We start from the raw sequence: 20641 nt of genomic DNA, 5'->3' as shown, positions 1-20641 counted from the left end.
TGCCTATGTTTAGTAAGCGATGAGTGTTTATTCTGTTTATGTGTTCGTTTGTGTAGAGGTTGCATTTTGTAGTTAGTAGTTGTTGTTAGTTGTTGCTAACCCGCTAATGTCGGCTAAAAATACAGTAAATTCATAGATTGAGTGTTTATATGTTAGGGTTAGACTGACTGACTTTAAGATTGTTGTTGATTTATTATTCAACAGATACTACATGATACACCATACATGAGCCAAAATAAATGAGAAGTTCAATGTAATGACTTGCGTACAACTTTCACGGTAGTCTTGGTGCAGTTAACCAGTCCTGAGAACAATTTCTCAACAAACTGAGCAATATTAGTTATTTAATGAATATACAATAATGTTAATAATGTTGATAAGGATAATGTAATGTTAATTAATAGGAGAAAGGAAATAAAATAGTCAAAAACTACAAAAAAAGGATTGTTTATGGTTACTGCGGCTATATTGGGGCGTACATAGAAATCTAGGAACTGATACCCTACTTCGCAGGTTTCAGACTTCGCCCCCATTAACCGCGAAGTAGGTTAATGTATATATATATATATATATATATATATATATATATATATATATATATATATATATATATATATATATATATAGTTGTTTAGCAATGATGAGCCGTCAGGGCCAGCAAGGCCTTCTTTGCTGGCCTAATATAACCTGACATTATCATAACTATAATACACTATAATAATTATATAACTATAATAAAAGATAATTTTTGCTAAATATTTACGAAATATATATATTTTGTATTGTTTATATATACAATTATTCTCCGTATTCCGTTCTTTTCACGTCATATCATATCCATTAGGTTACGATGGGTCAAGTGCTGTAGTTTTTAGCCTATTTGAATTCAGCTAAATTTTGTTGCCAGGCTGTATGAAATCTGCCTGCCGCCCTAAGCGCTAGGGCATTCACTTCAAAAGTTGCGGGCCATCTGTGCCGCATGCAAATACACATTTGAACCAGCCCCTGTAGTTATTAGACAGCTTCAATAGCCAATCAAGTCATAAGATTGCCATCTAGAGGCCTTATGTTGTACGCGACATTATAAAAAGCTAACTGCAGGAAGGCAGTGCTATCCACAGCAGCCAAGCTACAGAATAGTGTTAACTTGGCTGATCTGCATTAAAGGCGTAGCATAGCTATGAGCTAACCTGTGCACGAAGGGGAAGGTGTTTATTCGCCACTTCCAATTAACGAACAATTAGCTTTACCCGTGGCTTACGGCTTCTGAGAGGCACTGAAAATTGTTCTGCTGGGAATGCCTTTTGTTAGCAAAGGATCAGTTTGGTGTTTGCAGCCATGCTGGATTTACAAACTTCAAATGTTTAACCGAGGCAGCAACGAGACACCAAAGCACGGCTGGACACTACTGTGCTTTTAGAAACTTTTGGGGACACCTGAGTGAACATACAGAATTGTACATCTCAGCTCGAAGGGTAAGTGAGCTTCTCAATGTGCTACGGTGGTTTTAAAAACTTTAGGGGACACCCGAGTTGATACACTGTACTCAGTGCGAAGGGAAAGATGAAGAGGGAGAGGAAGAAAAATCAAGAGGTATTGAAAACACTGACCTTGTGACCACTGTTTGTTTTGTTGAGTACAGACCTTTTCTTTTTTTTATTGTTTCATTTTTAACATGTTTGTGTTATTTTATTTCATTCATATTCAATTAACAGTAAAGAAATAAAATGATGTTCTTATATTAAACTGCGATTTCTAATTTGGATCTCATAAAATTTTGTGGATATTCATTTAAAATTATTATTAATTCTTTTAAGTTTTAACAGCATCACGTATAATAACAAGTTTTAATTGCTGATGCAGGTCTATGGATGTTTAAATGCTAAGGAAAATAGCCTGTTTAGCCCAGCAATGCTTATGCGTTCGCACGAGGGGTATTTATTTGAGAGTCTAACATCACTGAAGGCGTATGTGTGAAAGTCATGGATGCCCACTGATTATTAGTAACGTTAATGTTTTATGATTAATAGTGATGTTGTGCTTTTAGTATTTGGACAGTAATGAAAAAAATACTAATACATTTGAAGTTTTTGTTATAAAGTTATATAAATATATAGCATGATTTTATTGGTCTGGCCCACTTGGGAATAGATTTTCCTCCATAAGGTCCGCAAGCAAAAACAAGTTTGACACCCCTGGACAAAAGGAAAAATCCCAGTTCCAATGTCCAACTGTTGGCTTATTTTTCAACTCATTTTTTCAGAAAGTGATGAACTTTGCTCCACTCTTGCGAGTGAACCACTGAGCCTAGAGGGAATGCCCTTTTCATGCCGAATCATGACACTAACTCTTATTTATTGAGCCTATTCCCCTGCAGAATGATCCAAGCAGATGTTTGTGAGCTTTCCTTAACTTTTCCAGTTTAATGTTGCCCCATCCCACCTTTTTTGCAATATTTTGGAAGAAATGGGAGAATTTTTGCAAAATAATAATATTAAGTTGAATTATTTTTAGACTTTATAATTGCTTGAATGCAGTGGCGGGCCATGACTTTCATACATACACCTTCTGTAATGTCAAACTCACACACGTATGCATTACTGGGCTACACAGGCCCTTTCCCTGAGGTTTTAATAGTCATTAAACCCGCACGAGCCATTAAAACTTGTATCCACTTGGGTGTTCCCAAAAGTTTTTAAAAGCACCATAGCACATTGAGTAGCTCTCTTTACCTTTGAACTGAGATGTACAATACTGCATATCCACTCGGGTGTCCCAAGAAGTTTTTAAAAGCACCGTAGCACATTGAGGAGTTCTCTTTACCTTCGAACTGAAATGTGCAATACTGTATATCCACTCGGGTGTCCCCATAAATTTTTTTAAAGCACCGTATTGCGTGTGTCCAGCCGTCCAGACGGTGTCTTGTTGCTGCCTTGGTTAAACAATTGAAGTTTGCAAATCCAATGTAGCTCCACACACCAAATCGATCTTTGCAAACAAAAGGCATTCCCAGCAGAACTATTTGCCAGGCTTAGCCCAATCAGAAATATGGCCAAGTCGCGACCGGATAGTTAATAGCTACGCTATGCTACGCTTCTAGCCAAAGCCAACATCGTGTAGCTTGCTTGTTGAGCATTGCACCGCCTTCCTGCAGAGAGCATCCATGTCACGTTCAACGTGAGGCCCTCGAGATGGCAATCTTATGACTCGGTTGGCTATTACAGCTGTCTATTAAATTATACGGGGCGCTTCTGCGCTTGTGCAGAAGCCCGCAACTGTTAACGCGAATGCCCTTGCGCCCCCAGGAGCAGGCAGGGTACGTACAGCCTGCACAAGTTAGCTGAATTCTAATTCGCTAAAAACTCCAATTTAAAACTACAACACTAAAAGAAAACGTAACCAAATGGAACAGAATACAGATAATGATTTTATAAATAAATAAAAAGTATATATATATATATATATATATATATATATATATATATATATATATATATATATATATATATATATATATATATATATATATATATAGTAGAACATTTATTTGAAATGAAATTGACTTTCATTATAGTTATTAATATTATAATAGTTTGTTATGATAATGATGTCAGCTTATGTTTGGCCAGCAGAGACGGCCTTGCTGGCCCTGATGGTCCACCACTGCTTGAATGTTACATACTGTATCATGTGTTTGTCAAGTATTAAATTGAATATAGGATAAAAAGGATTTGCAAATCAACCCATTTCTTTTGGTTTTACAAAACATCCGAACTTCATTGGAATTGGGATTTGTAGTATGGAACTCTTAGGCACAGTAAACAACAATTCCATCATGAAAGTAAAAAAAGAAAATGTGTGGGTTGTCTACCTGGCTGTTATTGGAAAGCTTTATCAGATGACTCATGAAGGCAGTGGGTTGAGCTCTTTGGGAATCACTCATCTGTTTCATCTTCACATAGCGTTCTGTGTCAAAAACAACAACAAAAATGTAATGCTAGTATAGTAACAGGCTGTGTAAAGGGTGCATTTTATTTTTATAAACATGACAGAATGCCAAAGGAGATGTTTAAACTGTCAATGCATTTGCTCTAGCAGTCACCATGAGGATGAGAAACCCCATTGGCCATCCGAAAGCTAAACCTGACCATGTGTAATCAGGCGTAAAACAAATCTGTAAGGGAACAGGAAGAATGCCTATTCCCAGGCATCTAACACTTTTAGAACTTGGCCATGCATTACTTTAGCCTACAATGCCTGCTGTGGCATTCCTCTTTGTTAAGAATGTTTAATATTGAATGTTTGTGTTTGTGACAATCTGAGAGGGAGCTACAAATTGTGCAATGTTATGGGAATAAAAGGATTTTATTTTTGAATGTTTTGCTGACGGACCGACAAATGACAGGAATGCTCAAAAAACGTTGAACTCAAAATGTCGGAAATGCAATTTCCATCCATCATTTACAATTTTTGGGGTAGATATATGGCAAGCCTTTTGAACATTTATTCGATATCATGGATATCACACATTCACATGAGTTACTCGTTCGATCTTTGTCAGCACTAGTTGCAGATTCAGCCACACTAGTTGTGTACTTTCTCACACGGGTTGCACCGAAACTCTACCTTGTCATTGTCAGGCACATGTTAAGAAACCAAATGTGGCTTATTCAAACATGTTAACTAGTGAGTGACCTACGATTTGCAGCACAAGCTCACGAGTGAGAGCTGGAATACCCCCTAGTAACACTAGTGACGGACAAAATACTGACAACTTAACTAGTGTACGCCCCTACACGCCTTGATATCTAACTAGTGAGTGTCAAATGTTTTCCTGGTTAACTAGTGACACACCAGATATCCATTGTTACATTAGTGTGACAATTTGACCTCACTAGTTCAACTAGTGAGATCCAAAATGCTTACTAGAAGAACTAGTGGATGCCAATCTGCTCACTAGTTAACTAGTTATACAAAAAAAAATAATGAGGAGGTGGAACAGACATGTGCATCCAGGAATCCCATTGGCTATACAATTCTAATCCCCAATCAGGATTCAGACTTTGTGATTAGCCCACCCACTCTATTTGCATGTGGGACACTAGCTTACAAATTGTCCTGAAGAATTGCAGCTAGCTAACTCGAGGCTGCCTCTTACAGTATATGTTAACTTGTGATTGCCGAAACACAGACTGCTTGACTACTTACAACCTATTTTGGCCTTAAAAGCTGACTGGCGAGGCTTAAAATGTGAACCAGTTCACTAATAAATATGAATATATTCACCAGTTACACTAGTTGGTCTCATTTTGACCTTACTTTTTCACTAGTGAAACACTTGTTTTCTTACTCGTAAACTACTTTGGTTTGGGGTGCATCACTAACTTACTAGTGACACAGATTTTCATCTCACTAGCTAAGTAGTGGAACGTATTTCATCTCACTAGTTGAAAAAATCTAATTAGACATGGGCACATGTTTGCATGACAACACTTTACAAGTTTACTAGTTGTGTGCACACTTCAACTTGTAAGAAATTTTGTTAAACTTCTACTATGTAAATGACAGCTAGTTTGCCCAAAACATTCACAAGTACAACATACATACACATGTTAAATATTTGTTGTACTAGTTGTGCATTATTGTTCTCTAGTGTTGCGTAAGTGTCATCTAGTTAGAAGAAAAGCCATACTTGTAGGGAAAATGTCAAACATTTTTGATCAAATCTTCCACAAGTTCATTTCGGGGTGTGACTAGTGAGACAAAATGCCTTCCACAAGTTCACTAGTGACATGAAAACCTGTGTCACAAGTAAACTAGTGAGTAACTCTGGCCTCAACTAGTGTTACTATAGTAAGAAAACATGTTTCACTAGTAAACGAGTAAAATCAAAATGAGACCAACTAGTGTAACTAGTGGATATCTTCAAATTTACAAATGAACTAGTTAATGCTTTGAGCCTCATTAGTCAACTAGTAAGGATGGGAAAATCCCAACTAGTGTTACTATTAGACAATTTATGCCATTACTAATGATCGATTTTTAAAACACAACTTTACTAAAGTAAAACAAAAACCTAACTAGTGCACCTAGTGGACATTAGTCCCTTACAAGTGAACATGTGCACTGTAACATGTTGCCGTTAATCCTACTGGTGTGACACGAATGCCAACATGCATAACTAGTGGACAAAAATGTTCATTGGTCACTATTCAGATGACATCTCTTGAAGCTTTAACCCTTAAGCACCCGGACTATTTGAAATGAAAGTAGTGATTACTGTATACAATTGTTTAAACACATATATTTACAAAGTAAATATCAAAATGCCCAAAAGCACCATATTTGGCAGTGTAATACCAAATTATGTATGAACTTGTGAAGTGATTTTGGTTATTATCAATAAAACCTTTGGATAATGTTTATAAGTAAGCTCAAAAAATGCCTACTAGTTCACTAGATTGACTTTATTTTAACTTCACTATTGAACTAGTGAGCATTTTTTTTACCTTACTTGTAAACATGTAAGCTGAAAAGTGGGCAACTGGAGGTTTCTTGTCTACTAAAAAGCACTATGAGCGCCTACTTGTAAACATGTAAGCTGAATAGTGGGCAAATGGAGCTTACTTGTTAAATAACAAGCACTAAGATATCAAGCCTACGAGCATGCAAAGCCTGATTAAATGCTCAAAGGTCCACAGGACGCGTTGTCGCTCCTTCGATAAGTATCCAGGATGCATCGGTAAGGACGGCAGCCAATCATGATGCAGTTGGTGGCATCCAAAGACAAAGTCAAAGGAAATGCCTTTCAGAGGTAAGGCTTGTTTGGTTTTTATTCATACAAAATGTAGTTGAACGATTATTTGCCCGAGGTAACGCTCGTTTTGTTTTCATTTGTAAATAATATTGTCTTACAAGATGTAGTTCTGCGATTATTTTAGGGAAGACAGTAGTTGTGTAAAAGTCAAATATGCCGTCAATTTATCAAGATAAAGTCTGTTTATAAACTTTCTCCCAAGATTGCGGCGATGTGGGTGTCCTGTTTTGACGGGTTAGTCGACGCTCTCAGGAGCCGCCGAGAGCATCTCTAGCCATTAAAAAGCAATATAAAAAGTGCAGTTTTTGAAACATAATATCCTTATTACTGTTTGTTGCTTTTGTATGTTTGAATTATTTTATTTCCTTTGACATAGAGTACAACTTTGTTGTGACAGTGCATTAGAAATAACAGTTGGGCTGTTTTTAGTGTGGGGACAACTGCTGGAAGACGCCACAGCACAGGAATAGCTTCACTCTGGACCTTCAGATGGCATCTTCAGCTGCACAATGCTGTCATTTAAGAACATCAGGAGGAGAAGCACAGCATTTGTCATCATCATATCTGTGATAGAGATATTTGTCCCAAAATATTTTAATATACACTGTTTATTTGTTGATAAATTTGTTGTATCTAATTCTTGTGTATTTAATTATTTTTACATCAGTACTGTATTTTAAATTGGTCTGGATATTAATTGTGTGAAAAGAATTGGTGAAACCACAATCAGAATTTCTTCCAAAACATCTAACCAAGATAACCCATGCTGTCAAAAAAATCTAATTTCAATAAAGACTGTGGAAACCTCAAATTGTAGGCATATTAATTGGTTCTATTCAAAACTAAGGAGCCAGGGCTGTGTTTTTGTATTTTACTGTATTTATTTTGTTGTTTTTCACAGTAAAGATAATGAATGACGAGGTGCTGATGTCAACAAATACACCACTGCCCCAATTGCACTGCGATACATTCTCCAGCTCTCCCAGATCTGCATGTACACCACAGTTTACAGCAGAAGCCTGATAAAAGCCCATTTATTTTAATTATGTGAGACAGAAGAAAAAAAAAAACATTCAGGTAAGTAGGTCTCAAGGACCAGGTTTGAAGAAACCTGTGTCACTATAATGTCGATCTTCTTCCACTGCTGGATGGCTTAAATACAGTGGAACAGTCTCTGTGAAGCTGATGAAAGTGTTTGCTCCGGCAGAGATTTGAGTAGTTATTGTTCATTTTAAAGAAGTTTTAGTAATTTATTATTCTTATAGTTACTGATTTTTAGTTGATTGTTGTGTATAGGTGTGACCACGTTATACTCCACATTATTATTGCTACGTTTTTATAGCCTTTTATTTGGAATGGCATTGCGTTTTTGAGCTCACCGAAAGATCATTACATATCCTTGAATTTTAGAATTTAAAATCAACAAAACTAAACAAACAAACAAAAAAAAACAGTATAGTGACATAATATAATATATTGTATTGATATTTAGCTGGGGCAGTAAACAATTGTGGAATCTCAGACTAGAGCTTTACAGGGTTCAAGTTTTGCTGGGTGGAGTGCTTATCAAAGAGCCAATAGGAGTTGTCATCTTCCTCTTTCCTGCCCCCTGATTAACATTTGGTGCAACTGGTGAGCAAAAGGGGTTCACTTGTTCTACTAGTGAACATTTGGGCATCACTTGTTAGCTAGTTGAACTAATAAGACCTTTTGACAAGACCTAGTTGACAAGCGAGTGCATTGGCATCCACTAGTTCCACTAGTGAACGTTTTGGCCCTTCCTAGTGGAACTAGTGAAGACAAAATGTCACACTAGTGGAACTAGTGGATATTTGGGCCATCACTGGTTAACTAGTAATGCATTTTGACTCTCACTAGTTAGATATCAAGGGGTGTAGGGGAGCACACTAGTTAACTTGTCAATATTTTGTCTGTCACCAGTGTCACTAATGAATGTTCCAGCTCTCACTAGTAAACCAGTGGAGGAAATCAGAGTTAACTAGTTAACATGTTAAAATAATCTATGTTTGACTAGTTAACATGTTGATGCTTTTGTGTCTTACTAGTTAGAGAGTTAAGACTTTAAACATAACTAATTAGGTCTCATGCGCCACAAGTGCATCAAAAAGCAGACTAGCTGGTAAATTGACACTACAAGTGTGTTTCTCTAGTCACTAGTTAAACATCCATCAGCACTAGTTGGACAAAAGTGCCACTATTTGTTGAAAATGAGCCACTAGTTGGCATTTTTGTGCAACTAGTACAACAAAGCGAATAACTGATTTGGCTGTATGTCCAACTAGTGCCGACAGAGACCGAACTAGTGAAAAATGCAAATGGCTGTTATATATGATATACAGTGGTACCTCGGTACTCGACCGCCTCTATACTCGACCAAATCGGTGCTCGACCAAAAAATTCAAGTAGGTAATGCATCGGACCTCAAACAGATTTTCGGTTCTCGACTAGCCGAGCCGAGCCGAGCCGAGCCGAACGCACTCCTCGGCCCTTCTCGGCCAGCGGGTAAGCGCCAGTTCAACTCAGACCGCCAGCGGAGTAAAACGTTTGTTCGAGTATTTCTTCCCGAATTTAAACTTTTTCGTGTTGCTCTAGCCCTTAATAATGGGTCCAAAGAAAGACAGTGATAAGGGGAAGGCAAAGAGGAAAACAATGAGGACCACTATTGAACCGAAGAAGGAAATTATAGCAAAATATGAACGCGGTGTACCTCGCGTCGCAGTTAGCTAGCGTCATCATGGAAGGAGTAACTCCCTCCCGTCCTCTCCACATCCATTCCTGTATGCCATCAACCACTCTCCAAAACGTAAGTAAATTATACAAAATGGTTTATAATGCTTTATTTATCTTTATCTTTATCATGTACTGCTTGTGCACATTTACTTGTGCACACATACTTTCCATTATTTCTTATGGGAAAATTGCTTTCGGTGTTCGAACAAATCGGTGCTCGACCACCACCTCAGAACGGATTATGGTCGAGTACCGAGGTACCACTGTATATGATATAATGCTGAAAAGGCTTGCCGTAGTTAGACATTATGTCAGATGTACGTCACCGTGCCACGGCCCTTTATTGCTAGCTGAAATATAAGCCAACTGACTTGCAGGTTTATCTGCTAAATTACTGCACCTTTATAGTACATAGTGCATGACAGTAGATATTTTTGTGCCATAAAGCAATGGAGAAAGATGTTAAATTGAGTGAACCAACTGAGTACCATATTTTCCACACTATAAGGCACACCCAAAAGCCTGATTTTTTTTTTTTTTAAATACTGACAATGCACTTTATAATACGGTGCGCCTTATATATGGATCAAATCATGTGCTGACTGCATAAACTATAGTTTATGCCTAAAAAATCCAGTTCAAACCAACTTGGCCTGAGGGTATTAAAGAAGACATGGACCAGTGCGATTAATTTAATTGATTTAAAGGCCCAACACATTTTTTTTGTATTTGAGGACTTAAGCATGTGTGGCCTCACACTCATGTTTGTCATTTAAATTTCAAAAAATTGAACTTTTGTCGCGTGTGGCGTCGCGTCAGCCAATCAGCTTCGGAAACGTTCAACGTCTTAAGCAGGGGGCAGGAACTAATCATGGCGGCTGCTTTGCGGTCACCGGGAGCTATCCAACACGGCCAGCTGAGCTTTCAATACAAAACAGAGCCAAGCAAGAGCACTCACCTGGCTTGTAGAAAGGCAGAAGCGAGAACCATGGATAACCGCTATGTGCAGTTTTTGCTTCACTTAACAACTGTTGAACCGTAGTTACTGTGCTAAGCTAACGATTGCGCAGCACTGACAGTATAGTATTTAGCATGGTATTGGCCACTTGATTGCGACATTGAAACTTGTATTATATTTGTTCAAACATGTGATATTTATGCTTTCATTACACTTAACCGAAAAGCTGTTACTGTATATATAATTATAAACTTTGAGAGAGGCAAGGCTGTTTCTATTATGTAGCACATTCCATATACAAACCAACTCAATGTGCTTCAGCAGCTTTAACACTTTTTAAAAAGAAAATGCAAAGAGAAGCAAAGCAAAGAGAACAAAATTAAACTTATACATTTGTTAACAAAATATTTTAAGACATATTTAAAAGCACAAAAAATGACTGCATATGCAATTTGTTTACATTTTTTTAATCCTACTAAAATATTACCTCCAGATGGACAGGCAGTGATATATTGTCATATTAATTAAATTACTATAACTGTACTATTTTAATCGCAGATATTTTTCTCCAGCCGTTGTGAAAGTGCTATACAAATAATGATAAAATAAGGCGACGGTTCTAATTAAGCAAATCAAAGTAATAAATACTTGTCTGTTGACAAATTGGTTCATGAGCCACATTCACCTCTGAAATTGAAATAACGTTTTAAATAAGACATACCTCTACTACTCACGCAGATAAATGGCAGTGGCTCAGAGCAGTCCAACAGACTCGTTAGTGGAGGCTGATCTGATTGGATCTGAAGCGTTCTGCAGCCTTGCAGCGCCATCTTCTGGTGTTTTGCTGCTCACAGTGCCCATTAGGATAAGACAAGTCGACATTGTCAGTGCTCAGAAGAAACAAGTCAATCTTAATGCAGAAAACTCAATAAAACAAACACAAAAATATGGGGTCGTTGTCAAAATTACCCATCGTTAATGTTATTAAAACAGGGTTGGAAAAAATAAGTTCTATACAGGACATGTGTTGTCTTGATTTGATCCCTGGACAATAATGCCTACCATGTCACATGGATTTCACGACACAATATATGTAATGCTACTACGAGGATGGAGCTTGTAAGGTGTACTCAGTCACCAGTTTCATTGATTGTTTAGCTGACCAACAAAGCTGCGGTTCCCATAAACAACTGCATTGGTCAAATTCTGAAAACTTTGTTGGTTATTTCATATGAAGGCCCTGAAGTGCAAATAAACAAATCGTGTAAACAAATTACCAAAAGACGAAGCAAATTAATATTTCACAAACAAAAATACAGAAAGACGAAACGTTTTTATTTTTTGGAAAACAAATGACCAAAAGCAGAAATACATTACTATTTCAGGCCATATATTGTCCATGTCATGTCATGTCAATTTCTCAGTTGAGTCAAGGTGGTCTTCTAACATTAGTTGGTAACTTGCCATCATGCTGGCTTTGGGTGATGCTCATTCTCAGATTCTTCTCACATCATTACTGTTCTTATTTAAGGAAATTAGAATGTACTGTGAATCTAAAAATGTCAGTTGTCGATCTAGTGATGTCTTTCTCCGTGTGATTTTTTTAAAGAGCAGGGAAACCTCCATGATTAATGTTCTCTCCTGGGCATGAGAAGCATGAGGAAAAAAAAATACATTTTTGATTTGAAAAAAAAAATGCTGGAGAGCCTAAAATATGGCTAAATAGATTTGTGGCAGGGCTGTAGCCCCAGCGTAGTGCTATCCCTGGTTAAGAGTGAAAGGAAAGTAAAAAATGCCTGCAAGTAATTTAGAGCTTTTAATTTTCTGACAATTTTTAAATGTTGTCGCTTACACTTAAAAACAGATATCTGTACTTTCTACTGTTTAGAATTAACAGGCTTATGACTGTAGCTTGCAAGCTAATGATCTGTAACTCCAAATCCATATATTGTATTAAAAGCATTACAATTTATAAACTGTCCCATCACGATGATTTTTTTAAGACATTAGCTGCCACATAAACCCAACAATAAATAAGTAAACAATAAATAATATAGAAATGTTTATTTGTAGTTAATTCATCTTCATTTCATAACAAGATTCCACCTGGCATTCATGTGTGCAATTAAAAGGGATCCGTATCAACTGCAGTGCTTGTTTTTGCCAGCAGAGCTCACTAGCTGTTACAGAAGCTTCCCAAAATTATTCAATTTTTCAACAAATTGGCCCTGAAGGGCCCATAAAAGCATTAATTGAGCATTACTAAAAATGTGCATGCATAGTCCTTAAGATTGAAGCCTGGTATTGAGGTATTGAAAGTTTCTGTCTGGCGTTCAGTTGGCGTTCGGTCATTTATCTGCTCTACACATGCGCGTCGTGAAAGACTTAAAAAGATCAACTGACTTTGCTGGTAGCTTGGCGTGACATCATCTCGATTTGCATATTCAACTCAAATCCAAAGACTCAGATCCACAAATGCAAAGGACCAGATCCATACATCCCAAGGGGAGTTCCATACAAAGATGTGATGTGGTGTCTCACGCCGTCATAGTCGGGCAAACGAGTTTTCAATTGGGAAACTCAACACAATTTAGAGTGGTACTCATACAAAAACAATTCAAATTCAACATATTTGATAGTAAGAATTTTCAAACATGCATATGTCTTTTGGACAGCCATCTTATTCCATATATGGTGAGCACGCTTGACCTGTGTGAAGAATGGTTTCAAATACAGGACTGTTTGTCAGCATGAAAGATTTATTTATTTTTTTTGCTCCACATTTGTGACCTTTTCTTGTTTTAATGCTAAATTAAAAGGGTATAATTTAGAAATCCTTTTAATCATTTGACTCTAATAAATCGGTTGTCAGCTTCCAGAGAGGCCACATCCAACCCCCCCCACTGACTATCGATGGTGCTGCAGTGGAGAGGGTGAGCAGCACCAAGTTCCTGGGGGTGCACATCAGCGATGACCTCTCCTGGACCACCAACACTGCATCTCTGGCCAAGAAAGCACAGCGGCGTCTCTACTTCCTGCGCAAACTGAAGCGGGCAAGTGCCGCGCCACCCATCATGACCACATTCTACAGAGGAACCATCGAAAGCATCCTCACCAGTTGCATCACCGTGTGGGGCAGGAGCTGCACCGACTACAACAGGAAGGCTCTACAACGCATCGTGAGGACAGCTGAGAGGATTATTGGTACTCCGCTCCCCTGCCTGCAAGACCTGTACACCACCCACCTCGGCCGCAAAGCCGTCACGATTGTCACCGAAACAAGCCACCCTGCACACAGTCTGTTCAGCCTCCTGCCCTCTGGAAAGAGGTACAGGAGCCTCCGCTCCCGCACCACCCGACTCAGGAACAGCTTCATCCACCAGGCCGTGAAACTGCTGAACTCTCCCCCCCACCCACCCATGAAACTGCTGAACTCTCTCTCTCTCCACTCCTCTCTCTCACATTCAGCCCCAGCCAGAAGAAACACCTAGCTGGCCCCCCACCTAAACTCAAACTTTACTCATGCACTTGCAAAATTTGCACAGACAGCTGCTGCCATGTTTATGTATAATTATACTTCTATTGCACTACACTTGCGATTACACTTAGAACTATAACAACTACCTCAAATGCACACAACTGGGACAACCACAGCCAGAGTTGTCCTGCTTTGTCTCGTACTGTTGGATTGTCCTGTCATATGCTGCTACTTATGTCTTGTCTTGGGGTACTCTTGCCATACATGGTTTTTCGTATTTAGTTTTTAGTTTTAGTTGTTAGTTTAGCAACACTAGGCAAAGTAGATCAAACATACTGCACTTTACATTACTATAGATAAGTATCTAGTTTTTAGGTTTGTCTCGTCTTGCGCACCTGCACTTTGTTATTGTACATGTAAAACGCAGAGGATAGTGAGAAACGCAATTTCGATTCCTTTGTATGTTAAGCACATGTGAAGAAATTGACAATAAAATTGACTTTGACTTTGACTGTTTGTTGTGGTAAATAAATGTCTAAGGCCAAAGGCAAAGCTCTCCATTTATAGGTTGATTACGTTCCAGCCCTCACCAATCGTTGCGAGCTGTGAGTCGTGACCGAAAGAACAAGATCCCAAATACAAGTGGCGGAAATTAGTTTCCTCTGCAAGATGTCCAGGCTCTCCCTTAGAGATAGGGTGAGAAGCTCGGTTGTCCGGGAGGAGCTCAGTGTTGAGCCGCTGCTCCTCCCTGTTGAGATGAGCCAGTTAAAGCGGTTCCGGCATCTAGTTAAGATGCCTCCATGAGGATGGATGGACTAAGCTAATTTGATTTTCATCTTTCGCACATAAAACAGCCAAACTTTGCTCCGGACTCTTTGGATTCTTTAGTGATTTTGATGCAGATTGGCTCGCTACAAACATCAGACACGCAGGTATGAAACAAGTCAAAAATGTCATATTATAATTGGGGCTATAACCATTGGGACAATTAGGATACACCCATTTCAACAGGGGTGTGGCCAAAAAAACAAAACAAAAAACAATTCTCATAAGTATCAGGGTTATCAATTTGTAGGATCTAAATCAATATAATATGTCCCTAAGTCAATATGTTTAAAATTAAATCAATAAGCTTCCTGACGGTTTTCGGCGGCACACTGTGCCATGACGTCACCTCGTAGCCTGTTTTGGAATGGATGCACAAACACAAACATTGAGACGGTGATTTAGGGCTATACAAATACAATTTGATTGATTGATTGAATTGAAAATTGTTTTGAACCGAAAATCGATTCTGAATTGAATTGGAGACTCCAATTGGAATCGAATTGTAAGACAATCAAGGACTCCCACCCCTACTTTTCAACATGGCAGCCATTCAGAGTGAAGCCAGCTGCATTGTTTTAACTGTGGAATAGTTGACCTTTTTTTGTCCTACCTTAAATAGAATTTCATGTTGCATTTTTTGTTGTAAATAGTGGCCTCTGGGACAGTTATTACACACTCTGGTCTTGTAACGTTATAATAATAAGTCCTTGGGGCAAGCATCCCGCATTTTGTATACTGTATTGCTGCAGAGACCATGGTCAGATTAGCAAGAACAAGCCTTGCTTGACTAGTGAAGTGCATATAGCCACTATCTTGTTGCGTCTGCTCCAAGTTCTTTTTAACTCATAGCTTTTGGTGATTTTGACACAGATGGTTGTTAGAATAATCAAATATGCAGTTATGAAACAAGCTGCAAGTCATTTTATACTCAGGGCCATAAGAGAGGCCATTCCGTTCTGAGTGAAGGCTCTATGTGTCAAGTCTACCAGTCTAAAATATATGTACAGTATTTTGATTCTTTTTCCTAAACAGTGGTGAGCTTCCGTAGCATTTCATAAGGTCTTATGCATCTTGGCAAGTTGTTCCATTGCTGCTGTCCGAACAACTGAATAAAAACGTAGCAAATTGCAGAATTTAACCTAATCCTTTAATCCAGTGGTCCCCAACCTGGGGGGGTGCTGGCTTTTTCAAAAGCCACATCATCCTTCTCACTATGTATGTGATATATGTAAGATCAACAGCGACCAGAGGCGGCGCCAAAAGTTTTCAATGTCGCAATCTCGCAGTGGCCGAGACCGTGTTAAATATTGTGCTGACAATACTGCGCTATCTTTAGCTTAGCACAGTAACTACGGTTCAACAGCTGTTAAGTGAAGCAAACACTGCACATACCAGTTGTCCCAAGTTCTCGCTTCCGCCTTTCTACAAGCCAGGTGAATGCTCTTGCTTGGCTCTGTTTTGTATTGAAAGCTCAGCTGGCCGTGTTGGATCGCTCCCGGTGACCGCAAAGCGGCTGCCATGATTCATTCATGCCCCCTGCGTGAGCCGTTGAATGTTCCCGAAGTTGATTGGCTGTCGCGACGCGAAACGCGGAAAAAGTAAAAAAAAAAATTAACTTCATGCGAAAGGCGAAATTTAGCTTCTCGTGACCGTGTGTGGCCATTCGCGTCGCTCCATTCGCGTCCATCGCGTCGCCGGACATGCATTCGCGCCCAGTCACGCGAACTCCATTGACTACAAGTACAAAACTCTCCGCTTTTTCACTTCGTTTGCGTTCGGTGTGCACGTACCATTAAACTAAATCATCTCCAAAACATTATTTCGGGTGCAACCAACGCGGCCCAGTACCAGTTGATCCACGGACTGGTCCGCGGACTGTGGGTTGGGGACCACTGCTGTAATCCACAGTTTCGTTTACAGGTTCATATTTGAAGTGTACTACTAGTGCACTCATATACTCATATACTACTGCTATAAAAGTCGTATATTTGTAGTCTCAACATTTATACTTGAATTCTATCATTGTGAAAGGACACTCATTTATACATTGCTAATGTACAAGTCCTGTGCTTCTTTTGAATTAAACCTAAGCATGAATCAAAAACATTTCCTTTCTCTGTAATTGGATCAAGGCTAGGCTAATTATCTGCACTTTGTGGAAGAAAGTAGAAAATACTCACTGTTAATTTGATATACAGTTAGTTTTTGATATTTTGTATAACTTACCAGAGTGAAGAGCGTACATTTATGTCATATAAGTGTTGGTTTAAGAGTACGTATTAAAGTACTGTACAAATCTTTGACTTTTCTGCATACTTTTCAGTACCAGGCAAGTATGCGTACACAAACTTGTCTAAAATTTAGAATAGATAATATTAAAAATGTAAAAATATACTCTATATTAATGTGGTCATACCTGGACAAAACAGAAGGGCCTGGACTTCCTTGACAGCTGGGTGCTTGATCAGATGCTCAAGGTTCCAGCTGAAAAGCATGGCCTTATTCACAGATGAGCATCCATTCAAAGCACGGACATGGCGGCTTTCCAGAGAAATATTCCAAACGTTTAAGTCAGTTATATTTCCAAAAAAGGGCTCAGTGAAATTCCCTCCAAATGAGTCCTGGTCCTGACCCAGAATAAGTATCCCATCAGCATGAATATCTCGAGAAGTGTCTGAGCCTGATCCCATGTCCTTCCTTTCACCATCCACATATATAGCCCATAGACTGCTGCTCCAAGAAACACAGATGTGATGCCATCGACCATCGTTTGGAAAATATGCTTTATATGGAAGGTGTTTCCCATGGACAATAAGTGCCAGTAGGACTCGTCCCTGCATATCTCCCTGACCTCGAAGTAGGAATTCATTGGTAAAGACACGAGCAGCATAGGAGAAGATGGTGGACACTTCATTCCACTCTGGGTCCCACTGAATACGAACACACACACTGAGTGATGATAGAGCAGGGAAGGGCCTATTGACGCGGGCGAACCCTTCTCTGGATGTTTTTGGGAAGTTTAGAGCTGAAAACTGCAAATCTAAAAAAAAAGCATAGGAATTGTTTTTCAGTTTTACAGCCTTCATGCATTTGCTGCAGATATAGTCATTGTACTCTGCCACTGAGCTCACTCACATTGCTGGGAAAGGGGCAAGGGCTTGGATGGCAATTTGGGGGGATTGTTGATCCAGACATGTGACAGGAGCCCGGCCTGACGCATTAACTCCAATGCCCCCTCTCGGACCTCCAATTGGTCCAAGGTGGCAAGTGAGCTGAACTGACTTCTGCAGGAGCTTTCAGCCCTGGAAAAGTCTACTGAGTCATTGACCAGAACTAATGCCCAGTGTGAGGATAAGTGAACCAATCTGGACAGTTCTGGGGAGTCAGATTTTTGGTTTATGTAGTACATGCAACAAATATCAAGGATATTTAGAAAACAAACAGTGACTCACCATATAAATCGCCCACTTTGTCGGTTCCAACATGTGTTGGCTCAGTCTCACACACAATCTACAGGGAAAAGCCAAGTTTGTTAGACATGTAGTTTATCATTTTCTATCACTTACCAATGTAAAAATCCTGACTTGTTTTCCTTCAAAAATCATTTTTCATGCTTACACAAGAGAAACAGATTCTCTGGATAAAGATTTTATACTATGGAGAATAAGATAGAAAGGTTATTACCACAACAGAAAACAGTATTAGTCCAACATGCACAGCTCCAGTCATCTCTATGTCAGTGTAATGTCCAGTTAAAACAAATTCTTTGTCCAACTTGGTCCTGGTTTCACAAATAACGAAGAAAAAAATGTTTCAAAAACGAATTTTGGAACAGCTATTTCATTACTTTACAGTATCAAAGAAAACCACAGAACGACGGTGTGTTTAAAAAAATTGTAATCTCTGGAAAGGTAAGACTTAAACCCGGGTTGTTCAGCAAATATGGCTGAATGTCACTCCCTAAGTAATCTGGAAACAAAATCCACATGTATAGGATAGTTGAAGGTAAATCCATCCACTCATTATCAAGAACCTTTGCTTCTATGTCCAGCATATCCAGCAGAGGTCTCAAAACTGGCAGACAATCAGCAATTCCACCGTCTGTGTAAAGAGGGACATGTCCCTCTTCTCTCATCTCTCCTCCCTCTCTCCAGAAACCATTCCCCTCCTTCTCTAGCACCCTGAAGCAATCTAAGCTTTGTCATGTAAATGCGAACAGTTTTTTTTTTTTTTTTCCCAAAGACCCTATTTACGCAAGCAGTGTCTCGTATTTGGCAATGAGAGTTCATCAACAGCAGCAAGGAAGCGGACATCTTTACCACACAGTTCTTATTTATTACTTCTATAAGACTTCAAGTGAATCAAAACATCTGGTTTACTGCTATCCATTTTAGCGGACAGAAAATTAATGCTTAACATTTTAGATAGTTCTGGTTCCATTTTTGAATGATTAATCCCTCTTCCAATGATGATCAGTGGTCAACCTTTCCTTAGCTCAGAGCTACATCTTGAGTACTGGTGCATTTCTGAAATAGCAGATTTGCTAATGCAGTCTTTGCTTATTATTATATTAATAGTGTTCTCAACTACAAGTGTTTAACTAGTTTCCATGATTAATTGCTATGCGTTGTATTTTTCCGGGAGGGGGGGGGGGGGGTGTTGACTTATAACTGCATTACTTAAAACAGACCAATTTTTTCCCACGTCTGTGTTTGAAAAACCTTAATTTGAATGCAAAATTAGTAATATGTCATTTACAAGGCTTCAAACGATTTTATATACCTGGAATTCGATATACTTTGGTATGCCTCCTTTTAAGAGCGAACGCCGCAAAAATGCACTTTCGTGAAGCACCGCCTTATTGCATGTTTGTTGTCAACACTGAGGCTCTCCTTGACTTGTCTCCTTCAGCCCTTGTACAAGCCAGTATGAATGTCGGCAGGTGGCGGGGGGGGCGCTCTGACCTCACAATAGTCACAATCAAGATGGTCAGCAAATAATCTCTGAAGACCAGGATGTCTGTGTGTTAAATGGGAGGAGCTATTTGGTGTGTGAAATAGTGATGATGACTTTTAGGGCTTTTAGACAAATTAATATTAAGTTGTGTAAAAAAAAGATAAAGCATTGAAACTGCAAATAAGTTTGTTATTGCAACTTTCTTTCCATCATTTGTGTCTATAGTACGCATACTGTACACTGCCTTGCAGTCTTGTCTTGTAGTCTTGTCCCCCACATAACTGGAGCAATATGGTACTCGATATATGATGTAGAAATTAGTCAAAAGGAACCGTTATTTCAATAACACGCACCATGTGTTATAATGGGACAGCCATGATCTTGTAACCATTAAAGACAGGGGTAGAATTACACTTGCATTGTGTAAAATGCACCCAAATTGAAGTAATGCGGGGGGATGTCAGCTAATATGGAAGTCGCCTTATACTCTGAAAAATACTGTACGTCTTCCATCCATCCATTTTTATAACCGCTCATCCTCACAAGGGTCACAGGCTAGCTTGTGCCTATGCCAGCTGTCTTTGAGCAGCAGGTTGGGTACACCCTGAACTGGTTGCCAGCCAAGTGTAGAGCACACAGAGCTCTACACAAACATGGACAACCATTCCTCACTCACAAACAAACCGAAGCGGGATTTGGAGTGTCCAATACACCTCCCAAGCATTTCTTTTGTCTATGTGAAAGGAAACTAGAGAACCCAGAAAAAAAACAGGTGGGGACATGCAGAAAATACAATTTCCACTCCACCATTTATAGTCTCTCACAGAAAAAAAAATCTCTCTTTGAAAGTCTA

The 20641-nt window shown here is 39.0% G+C and overlaps 1 protein-coding gene across 3 annotated transcripts in view; it reads right to left on the bottom strand.

The window, feature by feature from the left end:
* Positions 1 to 18894, bottom strand: part of adgrd2 (adhesion G protein-coupled receptor D2) — a 56602-nt gene extending 37708 nt beyond the window's left edge. For 2 of the 3 annotated variants that reach the window (XR_015865487.1, XM_088413961.1), the window contains exons 1-6: positions 18517 to 18894; positions 18285 to 18342; positions 17968 to 18207; positions 17249 to 17872; positions 11248 to 11370; positions 3872 to 3966 (exon numbers count right to left, since the gene is read on the bottom strand). Coding sequence is in view for 2 of the 3 variants with exons in the window: in XM_088413961.1 (XP_088270087.1) it covers positions 3872 to 3966; positions 11248 to 11370; positions 17249 to 17872; positions 17968 to 18207; positions 18285 to 18342; positions 18517 to 18561 (1185 nt within the window). In the remaining variant the exon portion in view is untranslated. The remainder of the gene's footprint in view (positions 1 to 3871; positions 3967 to 11247; positions 11371 to 17248; positions 17873 to 17967; positions 18208 to 18284; positions 18343 to 18516) is intronic. The other variant, XM_088413972.1, reaches the window with a different exon arrangement.
* Positions 18895 to 20641: the final 1747 nt, after the last annotated feature.

This window comes from Hippichthys cyanospilos, chromosome 1 (assembly GCF_059441005.1).
Source record: "Hippichthys cyanospilos isolate Australia breed blue-spotted pipefish chromosome 1, RoL_Hcya_1.0, whole genome shotgun sequence".
NCBI lineage: Eukaryota > Metazoa > Chordata > Actinopteri > Syngnathiformes > Syngnathidae > Hippichthys > Hippichthys cyanospilos.
This window is presented reverse-complemented; position numbering and strand designations above follow the sequence as displayed.